General features: G+C 38.4%; 1 protein-coding gene across 1 annotated transcript in view; it reads left to right on the forward strand.

Moving 5' to 3' along the window:
• Positions 1-26,156, forward strand: part of LOC149245120 (uncharacterized) — a 280,773-nt gene that overhangs the window by 169,917 nt on the left and 84,700 nt on the right. Inside the window, exon 5 of the mRNA XM_089457651.1 lies at positions 2,604-2,694. Coding sequence (XP_089313777.1) covers positions 2,604-2,694 — 91 coding nt within the window. The remainder of the gene's footprint in view (positions 1-2,603; positions 2,695-26,156) is intronic.

The following is a 26,156-nucleotide window of genomic DNA, read 5'->3' on the forward strand; positions in this document are numbered from 1 at the left end:
TTGTTTCTATCATTTGCATTTTTTTATATATATTTTATTCATAGCACATGGTAATTCGCTCCTTCCAGGGACTGGAATTAGCAACCCCAATTACTCATTGATGCCATCTACACAATTTGACCACTGCCACAAAACCCAATTGCAAAATTAAAAAATAATTTTTCTTTCGTAAAAAAGGAGAAACTAACTACTGCAAACCTTGGTGCTTTCAGATCTCTCTCTCAGAGTTATCTAGAAAGCTTTGATACCTTGTTAAATCTCCTAATAACAACCCAAGTTTATGTTCTCACAACAACTATTTATTCCCAACAATTTATTTAATTAACAAAATAAATCCTAAATTATCGAAAAAAATAAAGTCACCGATATTTTAACATCTAAAAATATATGCAGCGGAAATAAATCTGATTGATCGATCACGCGTTGCAATAGAGATAATTCACCCATAACAATTCTCTGTCATTTATTAATTTGGAAAATCAAGGTTTCAAACCACAAAGAATTTACAAAGAAAAATATAGTGAACATGCAACTTGGCCCCACTTGAATAATTCGACCCAAGGAAAATCTGCCAACTAGAAATCAACCTCTAAAGAAATTTGAGTTGAAGAAAATCGACACCCCCTCCCCCCCCAACCACAAGTCGACCTCTATGCCTAACTCTCACTTGGCCTCTAGACACTCACATCTCAACCTTGGCAAATTGGCCTCCCCAACAACTGCACCTCCTCACTTCAGCAGTTTGGGCTCTCCAATTCCCAGCAAACTGGCCTCATGGAAACACCTCGAACTTATCCTTGCGTTCTTAGTCCTTCTCGGTCGCACTGAGCCTCACACTCTAGCGAATTTGCTCTCTCCTTCATGAGAAAATTGCTTTCCCTAAAATGTTATAGTTGCCTCTATTTCTTGTGTTCTTGTGTCTTCACCTCTTCACTAGGCTTCTTTTATAATCTTTAGAAAATGACTTAATAATCAACATTAATCAATTGACTTTAATTATTGTACTTTTCTTGAGTTAGACATAGGAAAGAAGACATAAATCACTCACTCCACCAAGCAAGTGCTTAAAGAGGCAATAAGTTACCATCCACATGCTAAGACACCAAGCATATGCAAAAGACCTTTTGAAGCTACCACAAGCTTTAATAAAGATCTAGTTAGAGTTTCTTTCTTTTGACAATACGAGGAGTATCCCTTGCTCCTACATCGCCCCTAGGATCATACAGTTGGAACCACCTCTGGTTCTAGAGGACTTTAACAGCGAGCCAGTGCCTAATTTTCCTCCTCACCATTGGTCATCAGACTTGAGCCCTTGACATCTTTAGCTCCGTTGCCAGATCTTCCTATCTCAGTCATTTTTTGTTGGCAGACTATTGATAATTTATTTCCTGCCATGGTCTTTTATATGCATGTTGAGACAACACTACTGCTTGTTTCTTCCTTTCTTTATGTTAGTTTCAATATTTTCTAGGAGCTGCAGTTGCACTCCCACATTTTATTCATACTGATTGTACTCTTTGTCAGTCCCGTTGTCCTACTTTTGTGGTCATTTGTTGGACATTAATAAAATTATCTTATTGTACTCACATTAGAATTTTTATTACTATATTTTAGTTTTATATAACATATTACATTGCGCCAAGAGCATTATTTACATGGGATGGGCATTACAATCTGGGCTGTAGAATGCACCTCGCTTCTCGTGGAGGAATAAATGGCTGGAGCCTAGTAGTCATCAGGATAGGCGGCTTCCAGCCCAAGTTCATAGTCATTAAATTTTACGAAACTAATGCCTTTATTTTTTCAGTAAAAAGAACGAGTTCCACCTGCATACTGCGTTATTATCCTCCAGGAAAGAATTTTTCGTTTTCATTCAGGAAGCATTTAAAAAGCATTTCCGTTGTGTCAAAGATAAATGTCCTGCTTGAAATAGGGATACTCCAAAGAGATGCCCACACATGATAGTTTGAAATGTTCCAGAATGTCTTTATGATTGGACCTGGGCTATTGTTACTGCAGGTCATTCTGGTCGCATAAATGCCTTCTGCCAACAAGAGTACGCTGACGCAATGATCCCTATATATTGCCCTTAAAATGTTAAACCTAACTCACCAGAGCAAGAAGATTAAGATTAATCACAAGGACAAATATAGCTTGCTAGAATAAACCTTAGCTGTTCTAATGCATAACTGTAAGATTAAATACCTCTTAAGAGGGGAAATTTGTTCTGTAATTTCGCCATAACAGGTTATGCATGGTCATTATGATTATTTCTTGTTGTTGGGTATTGCTTCCGTATATCGATCATCAATTATACATATTTCAAGCCTTTCTTTCATAGTTGGTTACAACATTACATTTGAATACACAATTGTCAACTGAATGTCATTGTTCTGTGACTTGGTATTCTTTCTTCGTGTGGTTTTAACAAAATTGCCCAACTTTTCTATTTCTTGTAGCAGTTTTTACTGTTAAACATGAGGTTCTGTAGCTGTTCATTTCTACCATACATGAATAGGAAAGAACTGGTACTTTTATTTATTACACATATCTTTCAGGTATTTTATATTGGACTTCTATAAATGACACTGCCATTTCTATAGGTGGTTTGAGAGCTTTACTCACGGATCAGAATAAATTAGTTATAGCGGTTGGAGGAGCAACAGCACTTGCGGCAGGCATTTATACTACAAGGTTTCCGATTTGACCATCTTTCACATTCAGGACTCCCAATGTTTTTTGATATTAGAATACAATGCAATTATATTTTTTTATTTGACAGGAATAAACAATATTACTTTTTTTAAACTCCATACAACTCTTTTGTGTCATGACCCATTAACCATAATTCAATATTTCCTGGCGAAACTCTTAAATATACTATTGTACTATTTACTGAAAAGTGTTACGGTAACTAGCGAAGCCATTAAAAGGTTGTAGCTGGAAAAATTAGTGGTCTGCTTTTGAAACTGAGTTTTCTATTTGATGGGAGAAGAGGTCCAGTTGTGGGCAGCTTGAAATCTTAATATCTTATCCTTTTTGTACCTGGAGTCAGGTCAAGTATTGGCAAACTGGCCATCTTGTCAGATTCGATTGAGTTGACCTTGCCCAATTCTCAGCACCGGAACTCTTTTTTCTTCAGTTTGTGAATCATTGAACATGTTTCAGTAATCCGTTATTGCTGTCTGAACTCATTCTCTCCAGAAGTTTCATTATGGATTTTGTGGAATAGTAATTGGAATGAAACGTGAACTTTATGAGAGTTTGGAACTAAAGAAATAAATATCTAAAGAACGTTTCCAGTTTGAAATATAGACCAATAAACATTGTGTTTTTGTATTAGCTCTTCTTGTGTATGCCTGTCTTTTTGGATTCTTTAAGGTATGGTAAGAGGTGGAATAGATAAATTATAATAATAATAACAAGAGAGAATGAGAGAAATTAGTGCACGATAGACTCTTTTGTTTATTATGAAAGAGATAATAAATACTTCTATAAGGCAGAACAGACTCAGCTCCCTAAAGGTATGGGTGTGTGTCTAAATCTCTAACTATGTAATTACTTTTTAAGATGATTTTAGCTTAAGTTACATTTTTACTTTTACAATTGAATTAAACTTATTTATTTCATAAAGTTAACAAAGGTCACTAAATCTCTTAGATACCCCCCTTAATGAGTAGCATGTTAACTTTTACATAAATCTTGTTTCTAAATTTTGCTGTCTTGTACTTGAATAATGGTTTGATTAATATATCAACCAATGGAGGACAAACCGGTTTCTTCACCAACTAGTTGGTTGCTTCAACCTGTTGAAGTCTTTGTCATAAAAGGTTCTTTCTCGAGTTGGATTTTCATCAATTCTTGGTCCAACCCAATCTGAAGCAGTGAATCCTGTCTAGTCCACTCTTTGTTTCTTCTTTGTTGCTATTTAGGCTGATCCCCTAGGCACCCAGAGTGCTTCCTCGTCTGGCTGTTGCTGCTCTTGCTCTTCTTCATGCAGTTGCTCTGGCCTTTGTCTTCTTCCCCATTTCTCTTCTTGTTGCTATAGTCCATTTTCTTGCTATTGCTCTTCTTATTGTTGGACTGGGTCCTTTCATTAGTTCATCTTGATGTTTTTCTATTGCCCCTTTCTCTCTACTCATTATAGTTGATAATTGGCTTCCCAGCTGAATGTCCGAAGATGCGAGTTGAATTTGAGGTCCACTATCATCATTGTCGTTGTCTTGATTATCTTCCCTCTTGTTTGCTGTACTTGTTCATCAAAAACTACATTCCTATTGACTATTGCCATTCACTTCAAAAAACTTCCCTGAGTAAAATCACTTGATGACAATGTTCCAAATTACCTAGGCCTGTTATATGATTCGATTCATCACACTAGCATCATTGTACAACATCCCCGCAGGGCTTGCAAAATATGAGTACAATATAGAAGAAGAATGAAAAGAAGAAGATAGATCTTAGAAGCTCTGTTGATCTCTGAACTCTGATGGTACATGAATCCTTTGAGATATCTTTGGGTATGGAGTCTTCAATGGTCAACAATACCTACTATTGAAGAGATATGCCAATGGCAAGTGAACCAAGAGTGTTGTGAACAAGAAGAACACATTGAGAGTTGCTTCAATATGGATCTTGCTTTGATTTCCTCGATGAGAAGGTAGCAGATTTCCACTGCACTCAGTCCAACAATGGCTGATCATATTGCAGCTAGTATGCCTGAATTACAAGTAGTGTGGCTTCAAAAGCTATGCACATGATTGTTAGACACGGTGCCACTGATGGAGCATTGAGGCTCCAACATAGAGGGAGTGATGAGGCTCTAGCACAAGTGGAGCAGTGAGGCTCCGATGGTGGCTTGTTGCAAAGCTGAAGTAGTGAGGCTGTCAATGGATGAGCAGTTTGCAAGCGTTCTCACGAAGCCTTTGCTGTCTTTTGAGACCAACTTGGAGTGTAGGATAATTTAACCCTCATTGAGAGGGAACATTGCTAATTGAGAACACTGAGCATATGCTCTCCCCCAATCTTTCGATTAGCCATGGACTTGGTGGGGGGGATGAGCAGCGAGGCTCTTGGGTGTGAGGGTACTCCTTAGAGCCATGGACTTGGTTTCTACGCGCAAGTCACCTTTGTGTCTCTATTGACCAAGGGCCATGGATTTGGTTAAGCTTGTCAGGATTGCCACCCATCTAGCCAGTGGGTGAGGAGACTTAGGTGCGTTTGATCTTTACGAAAGTCGGGTGCGACTGCCATTGACTTGGTTAAGGTAAATTGATCTCCCTAAGTGTTGGATGCAGGTGTTATACCACTTGATCGCTGATGATCAATTTGGGTGAGGATCAGTGAGTGGACATAGGGTGTAATCGATCTTTACCAAAGTCATTTATGACTGCTATGGACTTGGTTGTGCTAAATTGATCTCCCCCATCATCGGTTGTGTATCATTCTTCTATAAAATGAGATGAGGTGAGCTTCTCTTATGTTGAAACATGTACATCTGAAATGAGACTTATGGTGCCGTTGGAAATTCATCCCTAGTTGAGAGGGAGTGTTGAAATTTGGGCAGCTTGGGGATGAATTTCCTCAAGAGAAATCCAATTTTATCCAAGGGGAAACTCAAACTGCTTTGCCCCAAAAAGGAATTAAATGGAAATTATTATATCATCCTATGCAAGTCAGCGTGTCATTATTGTTGGGGAAATCCTCAAGTCAACTCATGTAATTATGTGGCAAATAAATAGATGAATTTTTTTTTCTCATATTGACCCATCAAAGAATTCAATTCGGCTCCATGTAAAGACACGTCCATTCATCATAAGTAATAACTATATAAAGGCCCTATTAGCTCCTCCTTTAAGCCAAGTCAGAACTCACATTCTCTGTGAAAATTTTGGATGGTTTGAGGCAAGTTTTGAGGCAACTTGCATATTGTTTTAAGGTAGCTCTTATGGTTTTGCTAAGGCGGGTCTATGGCAGCATAATAGAAGCTCTCCTTTGTGGCATACAAAGATATATATCTGTGGCATACAAAGATCTATCTCTTTGGTAAGGTTGTCCATCAATGTGGCCTATCTCTGTGCTATTTGCAACTTTCTCTGTGGCCCTATCAACGACCTTTCTCTTTGTATGCATGCGACTTTCTCTCTTTGATCTATGATCTTGTCCTAATTATATGCAGACTATCTCTGTGTATAAGGGTTGAATATCTCTGTGTCTAAGGGTTGTTCCTAATGCAAACTATCTCGGTGTATAAGAGTAGAATTAATGCAAACTTTCTCTGTGCTTAGGTCTGATGCTAATACAACGTACTCTCTGTGACTAATACGACCTCATCTATGTGGTCAAAGACCAGATATCTGTGACCTTTATTTGTGAAGATGGGGACTATTCCAACGACGTTAAGGAGACTATATATGTGCCCCCCTTTGGCATATCTTGGTGCGGGTCTAATGGCCCTAACCCTTGGTAGCTAGCATATTGTTTATGCGACCTTTAAGGCCTGTTCTTATGCGACCTTTATAAGGTTTGTTAGGAGTTCATTGCGGCCTACATGAGCAGCTTTGTGATAAGGGTTTATGTGCCCTAATCTTCTGTAATTGGATAATGATGTATGGCAGTGATACTTGTTCTTATGACAGTGATGTATGGCAATGATACTAGTGCTCCTATGGCAACAACATGTACGCCGCGTGAGACAAAGATATATGTCACTTGTGACATTGATTTGGAGGAAACCCTTACGGTTTCATCTATTGATCACTAGGAGACCTATCAAAGTTCTTGTGGAGGGCTTGTGAATGCTGTTATGAATAAAAAATATTAAATATAAATAATGATATAATTGTAATAATGATTAGTTAATAGTAATTAGTGTTGAATAGACATGTCTAAATGGGACATGACTTTCCATGAAGAGGCACCTGCCTAGTATATAAGCAAGCCCTTCACTCTCATTTGTAACATCATTCTTATTCATACATTTAATATATAATCTTGTATCTTCAAGGGAGATCTACATATCTCAAGTTTTCTGGAGTATTTAACTTGAAGAACAAACTTTGTTCATTCCATTTGGTATCAAAGCCATGTTGGTTGATCCTGACCTTTGGCCATCAACTCGTCATCAACTTGATTATCGTCGTAATCGAAGTGTTTCGCTATATAGTGGGAGATTCTCCATTTATCGACAAGCCTTTGGCCATTTTATTATATATATATATATATATATATATATATATATTAAAGGTTAAAAAAAGAGATTATATCTATTTAAAAAAAAATAGAAAAAAAATTGTAGAAAAGAAAAAACATATATATAAAAAATGGAAAAAAAATTATAAATAAAACTATTAAAGAAATCATTCCAAAAAAAAAAACTAACAAAAAACCAGTAAAGATACAAAAAAAATTATAAAAAAAATTCAGTTAAAAAGAATATTATTTAGGTTAAAAAACACACAATTATACAAATTAAGAAAAAAGGGGGTATTTACAAACCCTAGGTTTTTTGACGAACACAAAATAATTAATATTCGACAAACAAATGGAGTCCAATTCGAAAATGATGAAGGAAGTCAAGATGATTTCCACATAACAATCATTATTTTGGACTAAATGTCCGTTTTGTATAACATACATTGAATATCCTTGGATTCATAAAAATTGTGAATTATGTTGTCCAACATGTGGAAAATTATTTAATGCGGAAGAATGTCAAGATGATGTACTGATGCAAATGACAAAATGAGAGGAAAACTTGCAAAACTGGAACAAAAATTAACAGAAAAAGACGAGGAAATTGTGTGTCCAAGGAACCGTATCCAAAAATTACTTGTGAAGGTCAAGAAATCCAAGGAACGAAAGAAAAAATTAGAAGAAGAAAAGGGATGTGTCGAAAATAAATTCAACGAGAATATATCTGAGAAGGAAGAAGAAAATTTGCGCTTAAAAACCCTGAACCAAAGGTTATTGGAACAAATCAGAGATCTAAAAGATGAGAAGCTTATAAGTTCAGACATTGAAAATAAGGTTTGTCGATGAGGTAAATCCCCTCTACGGATAGAGGCGATCCCTACTAGCCCAGCAAGGGTCTAGCAACAATCAAACAATGCTGCTATGCATGTTCCTAATTACAATTTAAACAAGAGGTAAAGAGCACCTACTTGGATTCCAGCGCTGTCGTTTGACGAAGAGATGTTGCCTTCGCTCCTTCGCTTTGGCTGGTCACAATCCTCCGCGATCTCCGCGAATAGATACCTGCACACACGAAGAGGAAACAAACGCAAGCGTGAAATCTAGTAAAAGCAACCATACATCAGTCAGAAAAGATGTAATTCACATTTAACCATTGCAAGTACAAATGAGAATGGAACAATAATAGCAGTCATCTATTATTAATCAGAATAGAGAAGAGTACAACCAAATGTTCTGACGTCGGTAACCTTCTCAGGAGGGGCCAGTCAGCATGTATCTCAAGCATTCACCTTTGAGGATGATTCTCCCAAGACAAACAACTCTCTCTCACATACAAGCAACACAAAACAACCTTCCCTAAGCAATCAATCACTTCCACACCTAGCACACCAAATACCTATAGTAGCAGCAATCTGAGCACTATAAGCTCTATACAATCCAAGCTATGTCTAACTAGCTGCTCATGGTAATGGTGGAAGTATATGTAGGAGAAGGAGCCTCCTAAAAGGGTGGAAGGATGAGCTTATCTTCAAGGGAAGTGGTTGCAAAGGGTCGAACAGACATGCCAGAGAAGGGAGTCGACATTCACAAAGCTAACAACCAAGCCTGGAGTTATCTGGAAGGCTGGTTGTTTGAACAAATTCACCCAAACTGGATCAGCGCGGATTATGAGGAAACTGACGCGATGTCGCCGCGTCCACATAACTAGGACAGTCATGTCAGCGCGGAAGAACACGGGAAAGGCGCGCTGGCGACCAGCGCGGAAAAGTGATGTCCTTCCGAGCTGGCAGCGCGCGGGATACACTATGGAGCGCCAGTCATCGCGGGTATTTTTCAAACAGACGCGCTGATGAACAAAACTTTAGGAAAATGGGTTTTTTTGGGCCAGTTCAGAAGGCATGAAGCTTAGTGATTGGCACAGCAGGGTGACTGACAGGAAGGCAGTGACAAATTACTGTGTAACAAGGTTGATGAATCAGAAACCAAAGAACTCTTATGTCTGAGAAACCATAATCAAAGTCTACTCACTCAAATTAAAAATCTTAAGGATGATAAGCAATCATTAAAAAGCAAGTTAGAAGAATTACTCATGAAAGAAGTATCAAAGTCTTTAGAAGTAACAGTCCAAGTCGAAGAAAAGGAAACCAACATAGATTCCATTAATCTCACAATTTAGACAAATCCAAACCCAACTGAAGTAAGGATGTACTCAAAAGTTGTAGTTCAAACGATGAAAAACCCAGGTGAAGATTTTGTAACCAACTCGACGACATCAAAACCTGAAGTAAGTCTCAATCTTGCCACACACATGATAAGGGAAAGACAAACTTCTTATCTACATCCAAATCACAAAAGCAGACATTCCAATCAGTTTGCATATTTGTATCTCTCAAAACAAAAACAACAAACTTATGTTCAGAAGGATACTGAAGTGCGCACAACTCAATGCAGTGATATTGATTCATCACAAGTTTCTAGTAATCGAAAGATTCCACAAAAGATTAGTTTAGGATGGTTAGATCCTTTCTTCGTGCGACAATTTTATATATCACTCCAAGCATCATATCAACTTGTATCAATGGAGATGATAGTTCTGAGATGGGAAGACATTCGAAATAGAAAAATAGATCAAGCCTTTTCATCAGCAAGCTTTGAGGACAAAGCTTTTTGAAGAGAAAGACAATGCTATGAATAAAATATATTAAATATAAATAATGATCATAATTGTAATAATGATTAGTGTTGAAGAGGCACTTGCCTAGTATATAAGCAGGCCCCTCACTCTCATTTGTAACATCATTATTATTCATACATTTAATATATAATCTTGTATCTTCAATGGAGATCTACATATTCCAAGTCTTCTGGAGTATTTAACTTGAAGAACAAACTTTGTTCGTTCCAAATGCTTCTTTGATAGACTTGTCTGCTGCCATCTTATGAGGATCTTGTATGATCCTGGGTCGGCCCTAGGAGGGATAATGTGATTGATATTGAAAGACTTGTGTCTCATTATAATTGTACTATCTATCTCATGCTGAACTTTGAATGATCTCTCCATAAGGAGAAGATTGATTTGTATTTTCCCCTTCTGGGGTTTTGCCCTGGTCCCTTACCAGCAATCCTTGTGTCTGTATTGTGTATGCTTTTATTCTAATGTTCCTTGCTATTCGGCTGCATTGTTAATGTTAATGTTGTCTCTATATAATTGCTTATGATGATATCGGGTGAATGTAATGTGAAAATTTTGAAAATGTTTTAAAATTCAATTATCTACAGCAGAGAACTATCAAGCCCTTGGAACTTCAATATACACCACTTAATAACACAGGAGGTAAAAATTTCTTAGATGAGTTTTGGCACTTATTGTATTATTCCCCTGAAAGAATGGTAATTTCTCCAAGGCTTTGTTAGGTGGAGCATGAGGATAACCATTAATAGCAGAAAAATCAATAGGGTCATAAAGATCACCCATTTCTAGTTCATAATTATTTAAACAAAAAAACAAATGGATATCACATATTGATTCATCTCTGAGTTTACCAAAGAGTCTACGAGAAGTAAGTTTGTTCAATCTTCTTCCACAAACCTAATTCAGTCTCAGGAATCAAATGTATCAGACCCTAAGAGTTCCTTCTTGTAGAGTTATGTAATGTTCCCAACTAAGATATTCCAAATTTGCACTTAAACTTTTTGAGTTTTAATTGAGTTTCAATGAGTCTTCCAGTGAGGTAATTGGTCAAACACTTGGTGAACATACTGCTGTAGGTGATTTTCAGGAGTTCACTTGAATGAACAACATCACTTCAATTAAATAACCATATGAGGAGTCTCAGACCAGTAACTTATATTTTATTAAATCTCAGAAAATGCGCAGAATACACCAACCTCAAGTATGCACGAATTGAGAGCTTGAGAACATTTGATTTTTATCCTTCATTAAATTAAGTGAGATTTATATGTCACTGATAACACACGCTACAGCATTAAAGAAGTCTGATATTAGAAATACCAGTGGACAGAGGCATAAAGAATGGATGTAGATGATTGTTACAATACTAAAGCACCACCAGCTATGTAAGAAAATCTTCACACAGAGAATATGCTTCAGCAAAAACTCAGCTAATATGCTGTCCCTCTCTCAGCATTTCAACTCATTGAATTGTGGCAGAGTTTGACCCTCTGGAAATTGTGTAAGGCACCAACAAAATGAAGAGTTTGACCCACAACAAATCAGCAGGTAACTTATCCACTGCAAAAGGGAAACTCATCCCACTTTTATCAGCCATATGTCTCACTGGATAAGCAATAGACTCGCCCATTTATTGACTGGCAAATGCACTGCCTTTAACGCATAACTAGTCCAACAGAATACGGGAGAGATTTGGCCTCTTTTTAGCAGTCACCGTGACTTCAGTTTTGGCTTGGAAGTTCGGCCTCTTGATCTAGGCACCAAAAATACCCCTGTTTGAACTGAGAAGGGAAGATCACCAACAAGATAAATCTGGCCTCCAAACAAGTCTGCTCGGCCTCTTGATCTAAAACTTTATGTAACTCTGTAATAAACAAAAATGGAAGACCTGAAGTGATCTTCCCCAAGAGCTAACTAGGGTGACACTCAAAGTCCACCGAAATAAGCTTAGAGTTTCGCTTGAAACCCTTAAGTCTGAAACTCGCTAGAGTTTTTTTTCAATGTCAATGAGATATGATAGGAATAGAATTTTCAACAAATGAGTCCATCCTCCTTTTATAATTTGTTGATTTGGGGTAACATCGGATGTGCTCTAGCCACGAAAATTGGTGGAGAGACTAAAGCACATGAGATCTTCAATAACCAGAAATGGTTTGGGCAGATTCTAAACAATTTGGGAGATATTAAAATAATTAATATTTTTAATGGAGTCCCTAAGTCTAAACTTATGGAAAATAAAAAACTGTGTTAGAAGGGTCCAAAAGTCATGGATTAAACTAGAGTTAATCTTAGCCGTTGATTAGGGACTTAATCTCGGCTGTTGATTTGTCAACAAGAAAAGTATAAGAGGAGGCTTGAGGGTCACTTGGAGAACACACTGAGGGAGCCCAGTGAGTTCAATTTCTGGAGAGGGGTTAGCTGGGAAATTCGAACTAGTGGTCTGGTGAGCAGTAAGGAAGCAACAAGTAAGAAACAGAGAGAAGGGATCAGCCACCGGAGACTAGCGCTGAGGCAGGAGAGGTAGATGCAGGGCATTTCAGGCAAATGTAGAGGAAGACTACATAGTCACTAGAGGGCCTGTGTGGGTGACGCAGAGAGACCTAGGGCTGACACAGTTAAGCGGGGGCTGATGCAGAGTGTCTGAGAGCCACGTAGAGGTCAGCCAAGTTGACGTTGGGACTAGGAAAAGTGCTGGAGATTTTTTCTCTCTGTGGGTAAGCTAGTTTGGCACCCTGTTGTACTGAAGAATTGCTGAATAATAAAATCCTCCCTTGCTGCACCGGTTTTTCCACATTGGGTTTTTTTGGGGACTATTGTCCAAAATATCTATGTCAATGTGTTGATTCTTGTACATGTGTTTGTTTCTGTATTATGGTGTGATATCTGCAGCAGAATTTATTTTAATGTTTATTGAAGGAATTTCATAAATAAGTTATTGAAGAATAAGTAGGAAAACTAAATCAGATGTTGCAGTGATAGAATTTTCACATGGCATTAGAGCAAGTAATCAGAGACAAGAAGGGAAAATCAGTTATGGGCCGAGATCACGATGCAAAGGCATCCATGTCAGGGGACTCACATAGATTTTCAGAAGATTGTACAAGAGAAAGAACTTCGATTTCTCTATGTTGGCTTTTAGGTTGGAAGAAGAAGTGGCTTGTATGACTAGTTTTGCATCATCAGAAGTGTGGTATATAGACAGTGGAGCCTTGTGGCATATGACGGGAATCAGGGAATGTTTTTCAGAATATCGAGAAGAGAAGATGAACTTTCAGATCACCATGGGGAACAAAGCAAAGTGTACTCCAGTAGGGAAGGGTACCATAGTTTTTCAAACAGAATCGGGAGAACAGTTTCGTGCTACAAATGTGCTGCATGTACCAAGATTGAGGATGAAGTTATGAACTTACTTTCCATGTCGCAACTTCAAGGCAAGGGCTATGATGTCTACTTCATCAAGGAGAAGGTATACGTCAAACACCCGAGCTGGAAAAAGAAAGTGCAGATCGGGATCAAAAGTAACAGGTTGTATAGATTACAACTAGAATCACCAATGTCACTAATAGGCAGTCATGGAGACAATGACTTGAATGAACTATGGCACAAAAGAATGGGTCATTTGCACCATGGAGATCTGAGAATTCTCAGGAGCAATGTAACAGGAGTTTCGGATCTGAGTATGGAACGAGATGATGTATGCAGAGGTTGTGCTCTAGGAAAGTATGCCAAGGCAGCATTTCCTAGGAGCAAACACAGGGCCAAGAGTATACTAGGATTGATACATTCAGATATTTGTGGACCTATGTCCATCAAAGCTCTTAGTGCTGCTGAGTATTTCCTTACCTTCATTGATGACCACTCAAGGAAAACTTATATTTATTTTCTGAAAACCAAGGACGAGGTTTTTTGTTGATTCAAAGAGTTCAAGGCTCTGGTGGAGAATCTGACTGGGAAGAAAATAAAAGTTTTGCGCTCAGATAGTGATGGAGAGTATGTCGATAAGGACTTTACCAATTTTTGCGCTAAGGAGGGCATCAAAAGAGAGTGGACAGCTCCCTACAATTCGGAGCAGAAAGGAGTAGCAGAGAGAAAGAACAAGACTATTGTAGAAGTAGCTAGGGCCATGATTTATGATCAGGATATGTTGAAATCCCTGTGGGCGGAAGCATGCAACACAACAATCTATGTTTAGAACAGGACTCCTCATTAGGTGTTGGGCAAGATTACTCCAGAGAAAGTTTTCACAGGGAAGACACCTGAAGTCAGTCACTTCAGGATATTTGGGAGTTTAGCATATTGCCACATACTAGAGGAAAAGAGGAAGAAGTTGGATCAAACTGCAGAAAAGGGATATCTGGTGGGATATAGCGAGAACGCTAAGGCATACAGAATCTACCTTCAAGGGAGCAGGATGGTAGTAGTTCGATGAGATGTAAAGTTCATGGAGGACAGGACTTTCAGAAAGTCTCGTGAGATGCCTTCCGAGGAACAGTCAAAAGATGAGCCGTTGGTTAAGCCTCTTCAACCAATGGAAGTAAAAAATTCTTCCTCGGGCCAGGAAGAATCTCAGGATGAGGAGGAGGAGCTAATAGAAGCACCTGCTGGCAGAGGAAGAACTAGTAGGGAACTTCGTCAGATTCTGTGAGATGCAGAGGAGGACTTCATCGGTGCGCCAAGAAGCAATAAGAGGGAGCAAAAACAGACAGATAGATATCAGGGATTAGTAGCTCAAGATGGGGAGCTTGCCAGTTTGAAGAAGGCAACTCAACATCAGGTTTGGCTAGACGCGATGGTAGAAGAGTACAACTCCATAATGGTGAATGATGTCTTGGAGGTATGCCAAGGCTTCAAGACAGATCAGTGGTAGGTTCGAGATGGATCTATAAGATCAAATACGCTACAGACGATAGTGTTGAGAAATACAAAGGCAGGTTTGTGGTTAAGGGGTATGCTCAAAAGGAAGGAATTGACTATGAGGAGACCTTCGCCTCAGTAGCTAGGTATACGTCTATTAGGGCTGTGATATCTCTTGCAGCCCAGATGGGATGGGAGATCCATCAGATGGATGTCAAAACGACATTTCTGAACGGGGTAATAGAAGAGGAGGTGTACATTGAACAACCAGAGGGCTTTGAAACTCATGAGAATAAGTCTCATGTATGCAGATGGGATGGGGGATTCATCTGATGGATGTCAAAACGGATTTTCTGAACGACGTAATAGAAGAAGAGGTATACATTGAACAACCAAAGGGCTTTGAGACACATGAGAAGAAGTCTCATGTATGCAGGTTGAAGAAAGCCTTGTATGGGATGAAACAAACACCTAGAGCATGGTATTGTCGAATCAATGGCTACTTGCAGAAGATGGGATTTGTCAAGAGTGACGCAGATCCAAATCTCTACTATCTGGTTGTAGAGAATGAGCCACTAATCTTAGTATTGTATGTGGATGATCGCTTTTTGAGAGGATCATCGAGGCTCATTAGGGACTGCGAGAAGAATCTAGCCACATAATTCGATATGAAGGATTTGGGATGAATGCATTAATTCCTAGGGTTGGAAGTTTGGTAGCAAAAGGGAGAGATCTTCCTTGGGCAAGGGAGATATGCTACAGAAATCCTAAAGAGATTCGGGATGGAGGACTGTAGATCCATGGCTACTCCAATGATTACCAACTGGAAGAATATTGATGCATCAGAAGACAAGGATGTTAATCCCACCTTATACAGGCAACTCATAGGGTCCTTGATGTATCTGGTCAATACCAGGCTAGACATTTGCTACGCTGTGAACACCCTCAGTCAGTTCGTGGTGGAATCGAAGAGGGCGCACTGAGCAGCAACCAAACATGTACTCAGGTATTTACAAGGAATAGTCGACTATGGACTCTTGTACACCTGGAGTAAGGATATTAGATTGAGTGGATTTACTGATGCAGATTGGACAGGAAGTTCAGTGGATCAGAAAAGTACCTCTAGGTACTGTTTCAACATTGGTTCAGGAATGACCTCTTGGTGTAGTAGGAAACAGAAGTCCATGGCTCTGAGCTCATCTGAGGCAGAATATATGGTAGCAAGCACAACTTCGTGTGAGGCCATATGGCCTAGAAAAATGCTTGTGAACCTATTCAGAAGGAATATGGAGGCAACTAAGATCATGTGCGATAATCAGAGTTGCATTAAGCTCTCTGAGAATTCAACGTTTCATGATAGGTCGAAGCATATTGATATCCAGTGTCACTTTGTCAGGGACTGTGTCCAACGAGGAGTTGTACAGTTGAGCTACACTCCTACAGGAGAATAGGTGGCGGACATCCTCACCAAGGCCCTTGGAAGGACCAAGTTTGACTACTTCAAGGAAAATATGTGGATGGTAAAGAACCCATTTCAATAGCAGAAATGGGAGTGATAACAACACGAGTGCAGAGGGAGTTGCAGTGCGGACGCATTGTTGGGAGAAAGGACCAACAGTAGCACGAATGCAGAGGGAGTTGTCATACAGATGCAACAATGACAGTAGCAGAGCCATGGGCATCAGTACAAGATGCAACTGTGCAGAGGATGTTGGGCAGGGAGGCTTAATATCACCACAGGGATCGATGCTGGATGATTAGGGTGATACTCAGTGAGGAGTATTACTAGAGCACAGTCCTCGCTAAGAGGGAGTGTTGATTTGGGGTAGCATCGGATGTGCTCTAGCCATGAAAATTGGTGGAGAGGCTAAAGCACATGAGATCTCCAATACCAGAAATGGTGTGGGCAGATTCTAAAGTTTGGGAGAGATTAAAATAATTAATATTTTTAATGGAGTCCCTAAGTCTAAACTTAGGGAAAATAAAATATTAATGTGAATTAATATAAAACTGTGTTAGAAGGGTCTAAAAGTCATGGATCAAGCCAGAGTTAATCTTAGCCGTTGATTAGGGACTTAATCTCAGCTGTTGATTTGTCAACGAGAAAAGCATAAGAGGACGCTTGAGGGTCACTTGGAGGACACATTGAGGGAGACTAGTCAGTTCAATTTCTGGAGCAGGGTTAGCTAAGAAATTCGAACTAGTAGTCTGGTGAGCAGTCAAGAGGCAACAAGTAAGAAACAGAGAGAAGGGATCAGCTACTGGAGATTAACACTGAGGCAAGAGAGGGAAATGCAGGACATTTCAGGTAGATGCAAAGATAGCAGGAGATTGCGCAGTCACTAAAGGGCTTGTGTGGGTGATGCAAAGAGACCCAGGGCTGACGTAGTCAAGCAGGGGCTGACACAAAGTGTCTGAGAGCCACGCAGAGGTTAGCCAAGCTGACACTGGGACTAGGAGAAGTGCTAGAGAATTTTTCTCTCTATGGGTAAGCCAGTTTGGCACCCTGTTGTACTGAAGAATTGTTGAATAATAAAATCCTCCCTTGCTGCACCAATTTTCCCACATTGGGTTTTTTCGAGTACTATTGTCTAAAATATCTATGTCAATGTGTTGATTGTTGTACATGTGTTTGTTTCTGTATTACGGTGTGATATCTGCAACAAAATTTATTTTAATGTTTATTCAAGGAATTTCATAAATAACTTATTGAAGAATAGGTAGGAAAAGTAAATCAAATGTTGCAGTGATAGAATATTCATATAATTTCTCCCCATGTGTCTAGACTTCTTTTTAATATTATTTTATTGGTGGGAACCATTCTCCACAAAATGACTTTTTGTTGCCATTCTCCAATAAACTACTATTTTGCCGCCATTCTCTAATAACATAATATTTTCCCCCTTTTGCTAATTATAATTGAGCCCTTTTATATAATTTCAACAAAATTGGGCAACTCCTTAGTAATTTCCTGCACTTGCAAAATTCAGGGATATTACAATCCTCCCTGCCAAAATTGCTTGTCCTCAAGCAATGCAAAAACAAACATTCTCTCTCTTTGTTGACCCAAACTGTCATCACAAACAATATCGAGGTCCCAAATGTGTCACTGAGTCACTCTGAATCCATGCACTATCTTGCCACAAAGGAATCCCTCGATACTAGGATCTCGAGTCACCCTGCTCAATGTGAAGCATCCCTCACTCCACTCGCGGTCCAACAAGACATAGACGCCGAAACACTACATATCACAAGTAACACACCCTAATAATGTAGAATCCTGATCAATTCTTCTCGAAGCTACTCTACAAAGAACCCAATCTCTTGTTTTTCTGATCCGGATTTATATAGGAACGCAATAGATTATAGATATAACCATAAATACAGAGATGCAGCGGAAATAATGCTTCATTTCATTAATGTAAAATACTGAAATATGCTTACAAACCGAAATGGAAATAAACCAGCTAGGGCGATGGTAGCTTATCTCTGAGAAGAGATGTGGCAGCTGCAAGCCTCTAAACTGTGTTACAATGAGGCTCGAAGGCCTATTTATTGTTGAGAAACAATGGAAAACCCTAAACATCCAAAAACCTAACCCTAGAAGATGAAACGCCAAACTGTGGGCCCCGTTTGGGTAAATTGGTACATCAACTTCACGGGCTCGTAACTTGGACATACGATCTTCGTTTGACACATACAATAGCTCGCTAAAAAGATCTATCTGAGCACTACAACTTTTGGAAGAGAAACATGGGTCCATAACATTGGTCCATGGACCCTTGTTGCTCCCAGATTTCCCAAAAAATGTCGTTTAGGGCCTTAAAATGGCTTCAGAAGTTCAGGACCCGAAAAATTGCGAAAAATAGTAAATTGTGCTACAATTAAGGAAACTAAAAAACTGAAAGAGACAATTGTGGGGGTCTAAGTGGGATAGGTGGGTGGCCACCAACATCCACTTGGATCATTTTCAAGAGCAGAATCCTAACAATGCAATCCAACCCAGGGGGAGAGGAACCCTCGCCTGCACGAGCTCTCCATGGTCTCCTTTGACTGATCATCCTGCCATACTAGTGTGGTGCTCTGAGTCATCAAAAAATCACTAGAGGGAAAAATAATCTCCGTAGAACTAAAACCCAATGGAAGATCTACATCACTTCCCCCTTGTAGAAACTGGCTTATCCCTAAAGGTAGCTGAACTTCCAAGCCTGTAATGTCAGGGTTCCCTGCTACTCTCAAATGATGGATACCACCATGCTGATGTTACACCACTCTGACTATGACTGAATTCCCATTGTACTCATACCATATCCTTTTCTCTTGGAACTTGATGGCGAAGTATCTGTAAATGACAAACACATCCCGCCTAGGCATCTCCACGATGTGAAAGCCTACCCATCCAAAGCTAATTCCAATCCTGAGTAGCGACAAGGAAAACCTGTCTTGCCATATGACAAAGACCTCATCGATCCTCCATTTGTCAACCCAAGAGTGATCTAGATCACTCTCTGCCATGACTCTACTCATCACGGAATAGAGTGACCTATCATCCAACTGAATCCTTGGATCCCAAAGCTAGATTTTTCGTGGCATAATTTAGACAATTGCTAGAACCTAAGTTGCATGATATGGGGAAACAAGTACAAGTTTCCGAATCGGGTACGGGTACGAAACATGATCCCCTCAAATTTTGGAAACGGGGAAACACGATATATATATGTTAGGACATTTAAGAAATGTTATGTGCAATCATAAAACATACATGATACATTATTACATTATGATTAAATTGTCCAATGTCAATGCATAAACTATAAGTCTCTAAATTTACATCACATTTACTCATGAATGATCACGTAATGAAAGTAATAATATCCAAAAACAACCTTGATAGATGAGGTTTATTATAAATATATATATATATCCAAAATCAACATCTATTATGTATATGCGGGTGCAAGTACAATAAAGACTACGAGGTTGCAAGTACTATAAAGACTAAGGACTAATAGTCTTCAATCTTCATCCTCATCGTCATAATCCTTGGAAAAAATAGAAGCAAAAACATGCTCAACAATGATTGGTGGGGCTGAAGAAGATGATTGACCAATTCCTCTTCTAGGCTCCCAGCCATCAATATTTAGGTCAACAAGAGAGAGCTCCAAATCATTACTTTCTAGTTCCACATTCCATTATGTAGAAGGACCACTGCTATTTTTTAAACCCCTAAGAGATGCAAGGCGAAGGCTGGAGTGCACATAAACAAGATCCTATACCTTCTGTGAGCCCAATTTGTTGTGCTTCACAAAATGAATCAAACTTGTGAGAGCCATCTAGAAACATCCACAAAATATTTTAATCCTCAAATAAAAAAATAAAAACGAAAAAAGGAAAAAAAAAAAGACAATTATTATTATTATTATTATTATTTATTTATTTATTTTTTTTAATTTTTAATTTTTATTCTTTTTTATTTTTTATTTTTATTTATTTATTTTTATTTTTATTTTTTATTTTATTTTATTTTATTTTATTTTTCTCTGAAAACGCGGCCGTACGGCCTTGATACATGTTTAGGCCATACTGAGCCATGTTTCAGCCTTGTGAAATGTGCCAGTACGATATGAAACACATTTCAAGGCTGTACCATACGTGTTTCCATGTTTCCATTTCATTTTTTGCTGGAAACAACCTCTTGCCCAACGTTTCCTGCAACATAGGCTGGAACCCACTTGTGCCTCGTCTTTGGTCCCTGCATGCAATCAATATGTAGGCTCCATATATTATGAATCGATTTGATGCATGTTAAACTTCCCCGCTCCTGCCATAATATAGTGAGTTTTGCTATCTTGTCTCCTGTGATTCACCCTATTGACCATTACGTGTCAACGACCCATAGCAGTACACCCTCTTTTTTCACAAAAGGGATAGCGCCTGATCGTTGTGTTCATGCTGTCCAGCTACCTCATCAGTCTAACTTTCAATATGTTATGTAAACCCATTCTGCATGTGTATATACTATAATGTAAATAATTTCAGCAGAACCGTGTCATGTATGTAAAGACCTACTTTTCTAGTGATGATCTCCATTCTAGGAGGTTTTTTGTCTCAACGATTCATTCTCGGATGGTCTGTAGAGTTTTTCCTTCCAGTGTTGCCCCAAAGATGGAATGGATTTTGTCGCTAGGATCTTAGGCGAGTCCTAGTGTTCTAGACAGAGTCTATGTAAAAGTAATTTGGGAATAATCCTAACTACTTGGTTAGGTTATTTTATTACAAATTGCTTGGTCTGCTGGATTATATTTGTGTCGCAGAAATGGGTAATCTGTAAGGGTCTTTTACAAATGGGTTTTCCCCCTTATGATGTAAAAAATATGAAAATCATGATGTAAAGCATCTTGAGGGTTGGAAAAATAATTTATCCCTTCATAGGTTAATTAATTAAAATTAATTAAGTCTAGGTCTTAGGTAAATTTATATTCTCCAAAGGCAAAATTCATTGGTCCTAAAAATTTAAATTTTAAGAGGTCCATGGACTGACGTAAATTAATTATTTTGATAAATTTTAAACTTTTGATCCCTGGGATTAAGTCAAAGTCAAAATTTTGGGGAAATTAACTCAAAAATCAAAATTTAAATGAAAATTTAAATTTAAATTTTTGAGTAAATTAAAATGCATTTAAATGAAAATTTCGAATTTCCTCAAAAATTAAATATTTCGACGGATGAAATTAAAAGAAATTTTGATCTTCATCAACGATCGAGATTACTTTGACAAGGTTCACTCGAACTAGCCATTGGAGGATTTATCTTTAAATAGGAGGTCATTTGTCAGTTGATCATCCGATCTCTGAGTCCTCTGCTTAACAAGAAGCTATAGTCTAATCTTTTTTCTGGATAATAAAGAAAGACTTTGGGGTTAAATTCCGCTGGTGTTACTCTTCATGAGAATACTGTAAGATATGTTATTTTCATGCAAAATTTTTCTAAAGTCATTGATGATAGCTTTTGAAGAGTGATTTGAGTGCAAGTATCTTGCTCAGTCATTGGGGTTGGAATAATAGTTTAAATTTTGAACGTAATAGCAAGTATGTCTATTTGTCTGAATTTTATTATTATTTTATCACTTTATTTTTGATGGTTGGATTGAATTTTGCAGGGAAATCTTGATTTAGATCATCAGACGTTAGGGGAAGTTTTTCAATTGAACTAGCCAACTCCTGATCCGTATTTTCTGAAGAGCCCAACTAAATCAACTTCGAGCTTATCATAAGATTGTTGTTGGTGATGCACGAAGGGTTTCGAGTTAGCACCTCCTTTAAAATTTTAAAAAATCTTTTAATTTTTGTGCAGCATAATGATAGATCTGGTTACTTAGAGCCTTCAGCTTGTAATCATTGTAATTTAACTGGGTTTTTGGGTTTTTTTAATTTCATCATTGTGTATATCGTTTCTGGGCTAAGTCACCTGACACGAGAATTCGGGATTCATAGGATACGGGGATTCGAGTGTCAGATTCAAACACGTTGACCCCCCGGAATAGAACATGTAGGATTTGTTATATATATATATATATTAAAAATTAGATATTTCTTACACAAATTCTCATTAATGAAACAAATTCATTGATTTCAAACATAGATCTTCATCTAAATGTTAGTTTTACTATTTACAAAGTAAGTTAGTAACATTATAGCATGCATAGTACATACAAAATTCAAATATCTGCATAAACCCTCACAAACCTCCCAAACCTCATAAACCCTCATAAACCCGCACAAACCTCAAACCCTCACTCATAAACCCTCACAAACATCATAAACCCTCATAAACCTCATAAAGCCTCCCTCATAAACCTCATAAACCCTCACTTTTTTGGGATTCGAATCCCAAAATAGGGACATGAAGTGTCTTAAGCGGACACGACCGGGATTCGATGGTGTCCTGTTAGGACATGTGGTGTCCCATTTTAGGATTTGCATTCCTATCGAATTGTGTCGGATTTGTGGGATTCAGACACGTGGCCTGTTTTGGACGAATCCGGTTTCATAGTTTCTGGGTGTTTTGTTTTTCTTTTTTTTGCAGCTTCAGATCTGAAGGAGAATTTTTGTTTGAAGCCAGATCTAGACCCTGGAGGGTAAGATCTGGCCTTAATATCACTTTGCAGGGATATTATTCAAATTTTTTTTGTAGTCCCAAAAAATTCTTGGATCTGGAAATTTTTATAAGCGTTTCAAGGATAAATTTGAAGCAAAAGGATACATCATTTTAAATCAAAATTTTTTGATTTTTGATTTTTGATTTTTTAGTTTCTGGGCTACCATTTCTCTACTGATTGGGTTTTTCGATCTGCTACCTGGGGTTTTTAATTTGCTACAAATTTCAATTTTTTTATAGAAAACCCTTATTCCTCCATCGAATTTGCAACTTCTTCTCCCTCTGTGTTTTTCTCCATTATCAACCTCCTTACTGCATGCAAAACGCTGCCATTGAAACCCTTCTTCCTCCATTGATTTTTGCCTAAGTTCTCCCTGCCATCTTTCTGCCGAAAACAAAAAACGAGTTTCAAAACCCATTACAGATCTATTGTTGCCATCCCTTTGCTCACAGTTCTTCCTAACCCGCGACTTCCTCTTCAAATTGCGTCATCCCTTCCATATCCATTGTTGCCAACTCCTAACCCACAGCCACTCCTCCCTTCCTGCTCGCTGCCCATTTGCGACCTTCCTCACCCGCGTGCTCTTCTTTACCGACACCTTCCTTCTCGCGCTATCGTTTCTCTCCTTGCTTGCAGCCTGTCACTTCTCCTTTGTCCTTGCCTGAGTTCTCTGCGGATTCCATCCTCCCTTCCGCCACTGTCCAAGCCCACACCTGCGTTAGGGTTAGCTCTCCTTTAAAATTTGTTTTTTTTTTAAACTTTGGTTAAATGTTTGATGTTTTATAAAAAAATCTATTTTTTTGTTTAGTTTTCATTTTTTTCTTTATTTTAATTTTTTGTTTTGATTTGATTTGATTTTTGTTTTGTTTAAATTAAAAAAAGGAAAGACTTAAATTTTTGATTTTCTTTTTATGACTTTGATTTTCTTTTAATTTTTGCTTTTCCTCTTGGGTTTTGATTTTTTTTATAAGACCGCAAAAACTAAAAAATTTAAAAAATTTCATTTTTGTGACTCTCAGATTACTAAGGAATTAAATCAAAAGGAGAATTTGTGTTCTCACATTTAAATTTTATAAATTTTTATGTGGCCTACGACTCATTAAAAATTTAAATTTAGTTAAGTTATTTTGATTTTTTATTTTTGGTCACATTAAAAATTTAATTGCCATATTAAATTTGCTTTATAAGCGTAGCACATTAAAAATTTACCTAGGGGATAATTAAATTCTAATCTAAAGTTCCTTGGTGTCTTTTTTTTGGTTAAGTATAAAATTTTAAATTTTGTGGTAGCGATTTCTCTATTGTCAAGTGCGATTAATGTTTTAGAATCATGTTTAAATATTGACTATAGGAGAAAGATAAATTCTAGATCTGGGTTATTGAAGAAAACCATTTTAAATCTAGAATCATTGCTTAACAGTTAATTTTCATAATTCTTCACGGTATTTTAATTGCTAGAATATCTTGCATGATAAAGTTTTGAGCATTTACTTTTAATCGTTCATGATCGTCAGTTTCATCACATTTATAAATTGCTCTGGATAACTTATTTTCATTTAGTTCATGGTTAATTGAATATTAAGGCACTGGTCTAAAATCATTTCTATTTTGTGGTAGTGTTTTATCTACCTCGGATAACCGAGACTTGTTTACATTTATCAAGTTGTTCATCCTTAAGTCTCCTAGAGCCTGTGTTCCACAGGCTAACCTCATTCATTTACCCTAGGGACTACCCCCCTTGACTTGTCTAAGAGAGAATCTAATCATAGTGAGTAAGGATTCAAGTGACAACCCTTACTCTGAGCGTTGTCGCGGTGCTTAGACACTTTGTGTGACAACACGCCCTAGTACTGTTTGGAGTTTAAACATCCTCCTATAAGAAAAGTCCACCACCTGCTGTATATGCTCCTATAACACTTCAGAACATCTTGCCCAAGGTGTGTCATGATCTCTCTAAGCGTGATCTCAAGGATTGGGCATATGCTACCTCTGCAGTAGATCGACCCATCCTCAAGCATCCATCTGCCAACTTGTGCGTTGACCATATGCCAACTCGTGCGTTGACCATATGCCACAACTGGGTAGTCTCTCTCTTGATGCACTGCATCCCAACCAACTGTCTCCCATGAGCCTCTCGCGTCCCACTGCTCATGTCGAGAGCATCAAGGAATATCAACCAAATCCTCTATGATTGTAGGCAATACGAAAGAGATATAGGCGTGTGAGTCTTGAGGCGTATGATCAAGAGATGCTCATTCGTGCCCTCATCAATCCTGGGTATGCCAAACCCAATGGTATGTTTGATGTCCCCTCCTGGAGATCTCTCTAGAGGCAACAACCCAAAATTATGCTATGCAACATCACACACTATTGCACACATACATGTATCCCTGCACTCCTTTTGCATGGCATTGAACTCTGTGGCATATGTCTGTGCACCACTGGATACCACTGCCCACTGTCATACCACCCTGTAATTCCTGGTATCCTGCATGTGCCACTTTGATAGTGAACCCACCATGATGTGAGTCCTATCTCGTTCTCTGTCTTGGTAGATCTGAGTGGCTTAACTCCTCACATGCTAATGGGAATAACACTTCTGTGCCAATCCTCAGTGGCTCCTGTTCCCAATACATCAATGGAAGCACATCGTCTCTATACAATGCCCTGTCTGGTGATTTTCCGATGCCACCTCCTCTAACAAACTCGTACCAGAGTATGCTAAACTCTACCCATCCTACAACCCCATGTACGACTATCCTGCGATGAAAACTCACGAAATCTGCTTGCATGTGCCCAGCCACAGATTCCATCACGCAGCTACTACTATCACCTACTAATTCAATGATGCGATGGGGAATCCCACCTGGATCCCAACAATGGTTTGGCCTTCAAACCCCTCAAGTAATCTAGAGCTCTTGCTGAACTATAACCATGGATATATGTTAAAACTGGCAACTTGGGCCAAATTCCATCTTGGGACAACTGATTTGATGGAGATGATGATTGCATTAAATTCTGATCCTAATCTATATTTCAAGGTTGAAAAGGATATGCCTCTCATTTTGGTTCTTTATGTAGATGGTATCTTTCTAATAGGTGCAGATCCTCTCATTTATCAATGCAAGAGGGTGTTGGCTTCCGAATTCAAAATAAAGGACCTAGGTCTAATGCATTACTTCCTAGGCCTAGAGGTTTGGCAAAAGTTAGGTGAAATTTTCCTTTCTCAAGGAAATACATTGTGAAGCTGCTTGAGAG

The sequence above is a fragment of the Pinus tabuliformis genome, chromosome 7 (genome assembly GCF_031772625.1).
Source record: "Pinus tabuliformis cultivar Carrire ecotype Pingquan chromosome 7, CPIR1, whole genome shotgun sequence".
NCBI lineage: Eukaryota > Viridiplantae > Streptophyta > Pinopsida > Pinales > Pinaceae > Pinus > Pinus tabuliformis.